We start from the raw sequence: 11,876 nt of genomic DNA, 5'->3' as shown, positions 1-11,876 counted from the left end.
TAAAAAGCAAGTTTGCTCTCATGAATTATGCAAAAAAGTTTGGGGAATGCTGCTCTGAGTCCTTGTTATGAGATCCAATCTTACGAAAGTGACTTAGCATGTCATATACAACATAATATCTCAATTATAACTTATCAATTCATATTTTTGTCCTAACATCAAAGTATAAGTGTAACAAGGTGTTTTGCAGACTCCTGATAATCACAAATTCCTTTAAATCAGGTGTGATGACGCAGAGAAACCTCTAAAACATGGACAGTGGCCCTGAAGGTCCTGGATTTGCACCAGTGAAAAAAGAAAAATAAGTTTAATGTTGCCAACAATGGAAAGAGTTTACGTTTAAATGTAAATTTACCCTTATGACTGGGGCTGTAAATGGTAGTAGTTTGCACATAAAGACACACTCAGCAGTATATCAATTTCTTTTGTTTATTCAGAATAATAGGCTTAAAATATAATGCAAGCAACCAATTTACACACTCAGGATCCTGTATTACTACTCCATAAAAAAACTGGAGGTTGCTGCAGGACACAAGGAAAGAAAACACATCAACTTGCTTGTTATTGGGATCGGGCCGACAGGAGGAAATAATTAAACACATTCTGAAATGTGATTGCTATAGCCACATGAATCTTGATTTGATGCATGTTGTGTGAAGCATCTGAAACAGACCACCACTAAAAACACATTCAAGACAAACATTCATCCTCCAAGTAAAAAAGAACCAAACAAAACACTGAAATAACCTGCAGTGTAGTTTCACATACAATCACAATTAGCTTTATCTTTCCTGAAATAGTTTGCCAACACTGATCGAGCCTACTGCAAAAGAAAGTGGTGCATCGCAGAGTTGTGTAAAATATTTTTAAAATTACGTGGACTTTTGCTGAGATGTCTGCAAAGGAGTCTTTGTAGTGCTGAGGAAAGTTTACTGCATGCTTTCCTTCATAAATAAGAAAAAGGGAGAGAAGACTGAGGTAGGAGAGGAGAGCTGAAGGCAAAAGCAGGTGAGAAATAAGGTGTTCTACAAATTACTTGTAGAGTCAGATTGTTCAAAAGGCACTTGGATGGAGTGTAGAGGGTGGAATTGGGGTAAAAACATATGATGAAAAACGAGCAAACTGTTTGTTTTCAGGTACATTACACAAATTATGTAGCTATTAAACTGGCTAAAACAAAAAAGCCCTTAACATAATTATAGAAATAAAAGTAGTCCATTTTCAGGTAAAATACTTCATGTTTGGCAATTAAACTTACAGAAAAACAAATAGGCATTTTAAGCGGTTGTATAAAAATAATGCATAGCCTTAAAAGCAAAAAATAAAAAACAAAAATAAAAATACACAACTCAGTGGTTCAGCGATGACAAAAACCCTTCACAATTTCAAACTTCACAATTATTTAAAGGGTGGAACTACAGCCTTGTAGTGGTAATTCATCCTGGCTCACCAGAAAGCAGTGTCACATTATCTGATTATGCTAAAGAGCAGATAGTGGTTCACTTTCAAAAAGTTCATGGAAACTCCCACAGTCAGCCGACAGGCTAGATTAAACTCTAGCAACCCACTGAATACCTTCAGAAAATCAGAGGATTTACATATTTGTGTCAAGGCTTATACTATGGTAGAGCTCAAACTAAATCCTGAAAAACACACAAGATCAGAGTGTAAAAATAAAAAAGGGGAAAATTAGTTGGCCAGTTGTGTGCATATGCTTCAGAACAATTAAAAATAAACTGAATATTACTGTTGCATCAAATGTCAATTGCAAGTTTCAAAAATTTGCCAAGATAGTTCAAGAAAAAAAAAGCTGCTGTATCCAGGATTTTTGAAAAATCAGCCACCAATCATTTCAACCACAGTTCAAGGCTGTTTATATATAAAAAGGCATATATTTGTGCATAAGACATCCTTATATTTCGCCTCCAAAAGTCTATTTTTCCTTTCAGGCTACACCCGAGCCATGTTCTATTGTCACAAAGGTGACAAACAGTGGTCGTGTCTGAAATGTTCCAAGAGGTTTACAAGAGATCCTCTGAATAGTTCAGTTCTGGACTGGAGCGTAACCCCGGAGCTGGACTCAGTGCTATATTTGGAGCAAAAGGGCTTTGGCTTGAAAAGTTTAATCCTTCATTTTATTGTCCAAAAAGTGGATGGTGATGAAAAGGTTTATATTTTTGTCTGCAAAAGGAAACTAACATGCCCATAGTCATTCTTCCTGCTGTTCATACTGGATGATCTCAGTCAAGAGCTAGAGACAAAATTCTTATTTAATGTTATATTAATGTATGTATGTATTTAGTCAAGCTATATGCATATCTTCAAATATTAGTGTTTTATTCCTTCTGTATTGAAAACCAGAGTTTGGAAGTATGTCTGCTTCTATGAAGTTAAAAGAAAAAAATGTTGACAAAAGTCATCCTGAAGGCTATGTACGTGTTTCCACCCAAAGGAGGAAGAAGTTAAAAAGAACTGGTAACAAGCTAATCAAACATGTGCGCTGTCAGTTTCCACCTAACTCAGAAAAGATGAAGTGAATTACATAGTCCATTACAACATTTACTACAAAGGATTCGTGTCTACACCCAGTAGTTGAAAACCAGGGCTTGTGTGCTGCGCTTTTACAGTGTGGAGCCACAATAGAACATCATCAACAGAATCCTACAGCACTTATTCTACATGGGACCAAAAAGTGGTGGAAACACTGAAAGAAGCAACGTGACGTGTGATAGACACCCATTAATCTTATGCGGCTCTACTCGGAATTTTGGCTTCCTTTGTTTATTTAGTTCCCGAAATCTTGTTTGAATTAAAACTGTTTTTTATACTATCGTGTAGAGCAAGATAACTTGTTCCTTTTAGGTCTGAGAGAGTCTATGGTCAGGATTTGGTTAAAGTGTGATTATGGATACATCAAGATGAAGCAACAATGGTTTTAAAATTAGGCCTGTTGCGATAAGGAATAAATCATTTAATCATGTGATAAAAAAATAAGTTGATAACTGCTCGTTTTGTTTGGGAGGAGTGAACTCTTGTGCCAGGAATTTGCCAGGTGCATGGCCTCTGACTTCTGTGGCATGAGAGAATCTTGAACAGGCATTTAGCCAGACGAGCGTCTTCAATATTCCAACGCCTTCTTTCAGCTGGCGACGCCTCAGGACGCCCTGAGTTTTACAAGAGATGCTTTTTATTTTACACTATGTAAATTTCTTAAACCTCGCACCATGCTAGAGGAAGACACATACAGAATAAATTGCTCCAGTTGGATTGAGGAGGTGGGAAGCGATTTTACAGCTTCAGCACCTTTTCAAAATCTCTGGTCCAGGTCTTCAAAGCTAAATTTTCTGCCTTATTTAATTGAGGCAATGAATAAAGTGAGTTACAGTTTACTTTCACACAGAAAAAAATGGGCTTTTATGATTGTGTCACTTTATAAAAGAACCAGTATGAACATGAAGAAATTGTCTCCAGAAATACTTTAGGTAAATTCTGGAATATGAGCATTTAAATAAAGTTGTGCAGAAAAATCTAAACCTTTCCTTCGATGGGACTCATTTGAGGTTGAACGCCAGCAGGGGTCGCTCCTCTCTTCTCTGCCAGGGGCTTTTCTTCTCCTCCTCTCCCTCCTCGTGTGCTGCATCATCATCTGGGGAGACTGACAGCAGTGTATGATCGGTCCTGAAAGTCACTCCCTTTGGTGAAGGGAGGGGAGGAGGAGAAGCAGGGGACACCGGGGAAAGCGAAGGTGGTTCCTCTTGTATTTGTACTCCTTCAGCTGTTTTCCCCTCAACATCCCCCTGTCTGTTATCCTCTGCTGTCGTTGGCAGGGTGGGTCTAGTTTTGCTATCCTGGGGGCTGCACTTCTCCTCCATATCGTCTCCCTCATCCAAGTTATCCACATAAACTAGCTGAGTGTAAGCCATGGCTGATGTAGCAGCTTTTGTTCTGTTTTTCTCAGTCTCTCTTTCCTCTTGCTCTACGTCTCTCCCCCTGCGTCCCACTCTCGGCTCGTTCAGGTCCACGCCAGAGTCCAGACTGGCGTCGTTGCTGTTGCCGTGCCTCTCGCCGTGCCTCTCGCCGCTGCCATCATCTTGACCTCCTGAACTCTGTGCACCGTTGTGGCACCCCGCCCGCTGGAGGTCGATGTAGGAGTGGCGGATGTGTGCGTTGGAGCGTCCGTCCAGTGAGACAAACCAAGCTCGTGGGTGAGGCAGAGGCTTCCCTCCTCTCAGCTCCATTAAAGTCTTTTCAGCCAACAAGGTGTCCTCTTTGTTGATTTCAACCAGAGCCGTTTCCCCCAGAGCTGCGGGAATAGACAGGGACTCTGACAGGTTGAGACCCTCCCCGTCACCCTGCTTGTTGGAACTCTTGGCGCAGTCGGGGGGAGGTTGTCCCAGGGGCTGCTGGGAATGCGAGGCATTGAGCTCGGCCTGGATGGTCTCTAAGTCGCTCTGCTGGTCGGTCTGCAGCAGCAGCGCCTGACCGGACAGTGGGTGCTCACCGGGGAGGCGCATGTAGTGTGCAGGGATCACCAGCGTGGGGCGCACTCTTGAGTAGCCTTCTCCACCGCTCAGCAGATCTACGGAGCCGCAGCAGAGCAGCTGACCTGGTCGGGAGAGCGCCTGAAGGTTGGGACGCTCCAAGTGATCTACAGAACGGGACAGAAGATGATCTGGGGCTCTGCACTCCCCTACCTCCCCTCTGCTGGGGGAGTGAGGAGGAGAGGATGGAGAGATGCAATCAATAACTCCAATACTGCTTAGCTGTGTGGCTGACACCTGACCGTGATTGGACGATGACAGCGCTTCTGAAATCTGGTGGCTGGATGAGCAGACGGATGTGTATGATTGACGGTAACCTCTCTCTGTCCCGGATGAAAGGGCAGCTTTCAACTGGAAAGTCTCAGTAGACTGGCGGTAGTCTCTGCTGCGAGGCGTCAGGTTACCAAGGGACGAGCCATGCTGGCTGTTGTTGCAGAGAGAAGAACGGCTCTGTTTGGTGTGATGGATGAGACTCTGGCGCTGATGGTCTTGGGGCTCATATGAAGAAGGCTTCAGCATTGGAGTCATCATGTCGGGCTCAGTTGCTGTGGAAACAAATTCCAGCTGCACCTAAAAAAAAATCAGAAGTGGGAAATTTTAAATTTTTTCACATAAAGTAAAATGTAAACAAAATAAATCCTCTTACAGTTTAATGCAGTCGATTGAAACACTATTTGTGATTTTTTTGTTTTGGCCCAACTTGGTTTGTATGTTGAGCAAAACGCAACCAAAACACAAAAAAGTTATGTCAGCTCTTTTTACACAAATTCTGCATAATAATGTTGCAAAGGAAAATGCCCTAATTTTGAAACTTCTGTACATCTTTGCTCATTCATTCTCATAGTGGTGATTCTGTCAGAGTGTGCAGTTAAATAGAATAAAATCAATATCGACTCTGAGGAGGAGGTTAGCGTTAGCACCTCCACCTCTGACTCAGAGGATTCCTGGGTGGGGGGAAGAGGCACCTAAACCAGTATTTTTTGATTATAGGATATCGGCCTGCCATACATTGTTAAGCCGTGTTCCCACCAAATGCGTTTTGAGCAGCCAAAGCAGCCAATTTACATGCAAAGTCTATGGTGGACGTGCATCTAGGAGCAGCGCAGCGTGTTGCGGCGCGTTTTGGCAGTTTAGAGCAGCGAGTAACGTAGCAGTAGGATGCGGCAGAGCATTTTTCGTGTATGCGGCACGTCCAAAGCAGCGGCTGCTGGAGTTCAACAAATTGAACTGTGGCTGCTTGATGCGCAGCAGGAACCAATCGGGAGAGAATATTTTTTTCAACTGACGGTTTCATGAACCCGACACAGACGGACAGGAGCCTTTTTAGCTGAAATCGACTGTCTGCAGTTGGTGTTCTGGCTGGAGATATCAGCACTGATGTGATGAGACAGCAGCTTGCTGAGCTCGGGACAAAAAATAAGGTCCCCCAGCTCGCAGCAGTGAAACTAAACTGCCTCTAAATTATCTGGTGAATTAATTATCTGCTGTGCGCAATGTTCGTTTGCTCTTTAGTAAATAAAACAAAGCCACTTTATTTTATCTTTATTTCACCCGTCATTAAAGACAGACTGGAAAAAAAATAGAGACCCTCCTCCCTCTACATGCCTCTAGTCTGGTCCCGGTGTTACGTTGAACCGCGTTTCCCCATCAGTTGCGGTTCCCCCAGTGTCTCTTGCCGCTCCGCACCGCCTACATGGCAAAAAACACGCATGCTTGCTCAGAGCGACAACTACGGATACCGTGAAAGCTCAAACATGTTGCAGCGAGGCAGTCCCAAATTTTAGATAGATAGTTAAAAATTCTTTATGTAGTGAATTACCCTATGAAACTTAGGACCAGCCTAACCTTCACAAAGATAATCCCTCAAGATCTTGCAAAATGAAATCAGGTTTTAATGAAACACACCTCTGATCATGAATGAGAAAATGAAAACTTGTGACCTGAACAGATTTCTCAAAATAAAGTAATTTATTTTAGATATATGAACAGAATAAACATACAAACATTTCTTAAAAATATTATATGAATAAGTGACACAAGTTATATATTTTCGGCATAAAAATTCCACTCAGAGTTGACACAAAAACAGTAAATTTAAGGTGTTTTAATTTACTGGCACACTGCTTAACTAGGTTTTAAGTAAATAAGAGAGAAAAAGGTAAAGATTTAGCTTTAAGAAATAGGAGGAAAAGATAATTAGTGAGTTGGCACTCGTTCTTTAAGTGCATACCAGACCAGCACATCAGCATGTCAACCAACGAGACCCTCCGGGCTAGACTTTACAGCGTTTATCTCAGCAAACACTTTTTCTACCTTTTAGACGACTTCAGTCATGGCCGATCAGGCAGACAGGTAGAAGGTTTTGAGATTGACCGCCTTGTTAAGTCCGCAGATGGATGATGTCTCTTTGACAGCTCGGAGGGAGATGCCTCTCGCCTCCCCACAACGAGCCTCAGCGGGCTCCAGGCTGGAACCAGTCAGGTGCTTCTCAGCAGCAAAACTAGGTTAGTAACTTCCATCCAGACAGGCAGGTGTCCAGCGGACACCTGAGAGAGAGACTCCGACAGAATCATCCGCTCACCAACCAGACGAACAACGAACTAGTGTTAACCGTTCTGAACAGAAAAAATTAGTTTTGAGAGGAGGGAAAAAGAGAGAAGAGGTGAGAAAGTAAATAATCTGGGCTTCTCACACTTGGTTCGGCCAGCTGCAAGTTCTTATCAGCAAAAGACCTTGAAGCTGCAAAAGGCAGACTTAACATGCTGTCTTAAAAATCACTTCACCTAAGCTTATAAGTCAAACCTTTGCATCACTGGATTAATAGTGAACTAATTTAATCATTAAATCAATAAAAAATGATAATAAAACCATGATTAATACCAGTACTAAGAAAAAAACATTAAAAACACATTTCCACTCTTTTTCCTTCACAGTGTCAAACTCTGGAATAAAGAGACATGCAAAGATTAATTCAATAAGCTTGAGTAATGATATATTGATCATAACCTCTTTTAAAAGATTAAATGAGATAACATATATATAGGACTTATTGTCCTATTCACTTAAAGAAAATAAAAACACTTTAAAATGATTTTCTTCTTATAAGTGGAAAAAATAAAATCAAAGACAAAAACAATAGAAATGTTTTTTTTTCACCAGGGTTACCCCTACATTTATTTGATGTTGAGTTTTGCCCTTTTAATTTTATCTGCTGTAAAACACTTTTGTGCTGATTTTAATGCTTCTTATATGCATTCTTGCAGCTCAAACATATATGTTTGAAATAAATACATTTAAAGTGGGTTGCACTTTTTTTGCATTTTTTTTTTCATGGAGCTGACTTTGCTGCCTTTCTATGCCTATCAATAGAGACGCTCTATGAAAAAATTAATTAAAATTAAGAACTGGGGGAAAGCATTCTGATGGCCCCAAATCACCCATCAGATACCGTTCCCCCTGTGTTAAAGTAGGGAAACGCATCCTGATGGCCCAAAAAAACCCACATCCTGAGAGCCCAAAAAACACCCATCAGATCTGATGTGTGTTTTGGGGACATCAGGATGTGTTCCCCGAGTTTAACACAAGAGGAACGGTATGTGATGGGTGTAATTGGGCCATCAGGATGTGTTCCCCAAATTAAACACAGGGGGAACAGTTTCTGATGGGTATTTTTGGGCCATCAGAATGCGTTCCCCCAGTTCTTATTTTTAATTTATTTTTTCATAGAGTGTTTCTATTGATAGGCATAGAAAGGCAGCAAAGTCAGCTCCATGAAAAAAAAACATGCAAAAAAAGGGCAACCCACTTTAAATGTATTTATTTCAAACATAGCCTATATGTTTGAGCTGCAAGAATGCATAAGAAGCATTAAAATCAGCACAAAAGTGTTTTACAGCAAATAAAATGAATAAGCAAAACTCATCATCAAGTATAGAATATTTAATTATCTAAAAAGTAGGACCGCTTAACTGCAAAATGTTGTTTGAGCTTTCACGGTTTGTGTAGTTGTCGCTCTGAGCAGAGCACAAGCGTTTTTTGCCGTGTGGGCGGTGCAGAGCGGCAAGGAGATGCTGGGGGAACCGTATCTGATGGGGAAACATGGCTCAACGTAACACCTGTTTGAGAAAAAAAAAAGCTCGCAGGTCAAAGCGCCTCTTAACTGGTGAATTAATTATCTGCTGTGCGCAACATTCGCTTGCTCTTTAGTAAATAAAGCAAAGCCATTTTATTTATTTTATCTTTATTTCAACCTTTAACAGACCGGAAAACGAACAAAGACGCTCCTCCCATTGTGCGTCTTCAGACATGTTCGGTGTGAACGGACAGCTGTTGACAAGCAGCCAAAACCGCTCATCAGGAGCGTTTTTGCTGCTCATGACACGTTTTCATCATTTGCATAAATTTGGGCACCAAAAAAAAAAAACTTAACTCAATATTTAGTAGATCCTCCTTTCGCAGAAATAACAGCCTCTAAACACTTCCAATAGCTTCTAATGAGAGTCTGGATTGTGGCTGAATATATTTTAGACCATTCTTCTTTACTAAACATCTCTAGTTCATTCAGGTTTGATGGTTTCTGAGCATGGACAGTTCTCTTTAAGTGACACTACAGATTTTCAATAATATTCAGGTCTGGGGACTGAGATGGCCATTCCAGAACATTGTACTTGTTCCTCTGCATTAATGCCTTAGTAGATTTTGAGCGGTGTTTAGGGTGATTGTCTTGTTGGAAGATCCTTAAGCAGCTTCAGCTTTGTCACTGATTCCTGGACATTGGTCTCCAGAATCTGCTGATATTGACTGGAATCCATGTGTCCCTCAACTTTAACAAGATTCCCAGTCCCTGTACTGGCCACACAGCCCCACAGCATGATGGAACCACCACCAAATTTCACTGTAGGTAGCAGGTGTTTTTCTTGGGAGCGCTGTGCTCTTTTTCCTCCATGCATAACAGCCCTTGTTATGCCCAAATAAAACTATTTTAGTTTCATCAGTCCACAACACCTTACCTCGGATTTACACTACATGCGTCTCTGCTCCACTGCGGTGCGCAGTTTTGCAGCTGTTCGTTTGTGCCCCAATTTATACAGCGTCCGCTGCGCTCAGCTTGGCTCCAACACAGAGGAGGGAGGGTGTATATTAACGACAAGTTTTATACTTCTGTCATTTTGTGATGTCACAAGCCGTACGAAAACCCACCGGAACCTGTGTTCAGCCCCTTACCTAGCAACCCCCGGATGAGACTCCACCTCCTCAGTATAAACAGCCATCATGGTGTTGTTGTGCAATGAGCAACTCATTTCACAACATGCCTCCAATAGGGCAATGGGTAGAGTGTTGGACCAGAGAGTGGTAGACCAGGGTTCAAGACCGGCACAGACACAATTTTAATTGTTTTTTTATTTTCGTTTGTTATGAACACGTTTTCTCATGTACCTCTATTGTTTAGCTTATTAAAGCCTTGTTAAAGCCTATTTGTTCGAGTTTCTGAGGTATTTTGACRGCTGCTGCTCCCTGCTCTGGTAACAGCATGCAGAGTGAGTAAATTCAACTGTTGTAAGACAGAGTACATGTGTCTGAATGGGAGGGGGCAGTTGGAACAGAGAGATTACAAGAAGCACAGGGCACAGTTATAAGACCTCAGGTACTAAGGTTCAACTATACATGTAAAAGTATAGTTAACAAAAGACAGGCACCTAGTACAGTTACGCTACAAGTAGTCTATCCAGGAAAATAGGAAGTATGGTAAAAAGTTTCAGAAAAAGTCCCAGGAATTTTAATAAAACCTCACAGATGAATAACTAGGAGGTAATGTTAGAATGGCCAGATTAAGATGGTTTGGACATGTCCAGAGGAGGCACAGTTGGTATATTGATTTATGAGAGTTAACAATGGAGCTCCCAGTAAAAAGACAGAACAGAAGGCAACAGAGGACATTTGGACATGAAGTGACATTTTCTGAGACCTAAATATTTTTATGATATTAGGGTCTCAAGTATACTTTATGTAAACTCCTCATGTTACAACTCTGTGATGAATACATCAATAATGTGCTAAGGACGACATGGGCCAAGGTGGACATGTATACACAGGCTTGGACCCCGGTCATAACTGCTTCGCAGTTCTATTTACTTTTATAGATTACAGCAAGAATGACAAACACGTGCGACCAGGTTCCCGTGAGCAGGGACTGCCCGGGGCAAAAACTCATATTCAGGCAGGTAAACCATTTCTTTAGTTTTTTATTGGACCATTTATTCAAAATATTCAGAAAACAAATGAAGAAATGTAGCGTTTAAAAACACGTAAAGAGAGAATAAATCTTCAAAAATTTCCCCCTACCGCTGTAGAAAAGTTACGCGGTGCTGTTTTGTCGCGGGATCATTACCTCCTCCCTCCCGCTGCATGTTGCACAGAGCAAAGCTTTAAAAACCGTAGTTTCTTCACACCCAAGTTGTCAGAGAAAAAACTTGTTTTTTATGTATTGTTTTATAGATAATAAAAAGATGGGGACGTTTGATCAGTCATAAATCCATCTTGTTATGGTCAGTTTCTGCTGAGCGCAGCAGCAGCGGGGAGAAGCACACTGTATGGTAGACCGATATAGCATTTATTTGGCTTCACCACTCTTACATTCCAGTAATCTGAAATAGTTTTCTGACTAAATTAGACAGATTAGTTATTTCAGATAAAATAATAAAATGTTTTTGTTTAATTTTGTTTTGTTTTATTTACTTATTTTTTTAACTTGGAGATCTTTCCAGCTTAAGCTCGTTTGTTTGTTGAAGTTGGTTTTTGAAAATAAGGGACACAAGTGTTTTTTCCTTCACTCTGCTCCCTTTTAATTCAAGGTAGGGTTTACTTTGTTTTTTAATGCTGTACATATTGTTTTGTTCTTATGAATGAATGAAACAAATAGACATCTCTAATATATTTTGACAAGGCAAAATACATATTTAAGATATCTCTAATTCTGACTAGTATAAATAACTTTAGATTTATCATTAGGTTGTATGGAGACTCCAGCTCAAGATATCTTAAATGTATCTTTAGATATGAGATTCACTATATAAGATTTAATTAATGCAAATTTCAGACTTTTTCATGTTCTGTAAATTGTATTTAAAACAAAGCTGCTGCTGTTGATCATTCTGTTTTCTTAAGCAGCCCTCCCAAGACCAATACGGGAAACACTGGAAAGGTCTAAAAAAATAAAGTTTATTGAAGATGTTTTTGATAATAGAATTGACTGACAACCATGACAATATTTTTGTTGTACAAAATAATAGGTGAGTTGCGTAAAGTTATGTTTTTATAAAACAAGTAGCCCCCCCC

General features: G+C 40.6%; 1 protein-coding gene across 3 annotated transcripts in view; it reads right to left on the bottom strand.

Moving 5' to 3' along the window:
• Positions 1-413: 413 nt before the first annotated feature.
• fam171a1 (family with sequence similarity 171 member A1) overlaps positions 414-11,876 on the bottom strand; it is a 46,515-nt gene continuing 35,052 nt past the window's right edge. For all 3 annotated transcript variants that reach the window (XM_014015650.1, XM_014015651.1, XM_014015652.1), the window contains one exon: positions 414-5,111. In XM_014015650.1, coding sequence (XP_013871104.1) covers positions 3,552-5,111 — 1,560 coding nt within the window. In that variant the 3' untranslated portion in view covers positions 414-3,551. The remainder of the gene's footprint in view (positions 5,112-11,876) is intronic.

The sequence above is a fragment of the Austrofundulus limnaeus genome, unplaced genomic scaffold (assembly GCF_001266775.1).
Source record: "Austrofundulus limnaeus strain Quisiro unplaced genomic scaffold, Austrofundulus_limnaeus-1.0 Scaffold132, whole genome shotgun sequence".
Lineage (NCBI taxonomy): Eukaryota > Metazoa > Chordata > Actinopteri > Cyprinodontiformes > Rivulidae > Austrofundulus > Austrofundulus limnaeus.
Note: the sequence above shows the minus strand (reverse complement) of the source record. Positions and strands in the feature narration are given on the sequence as shown.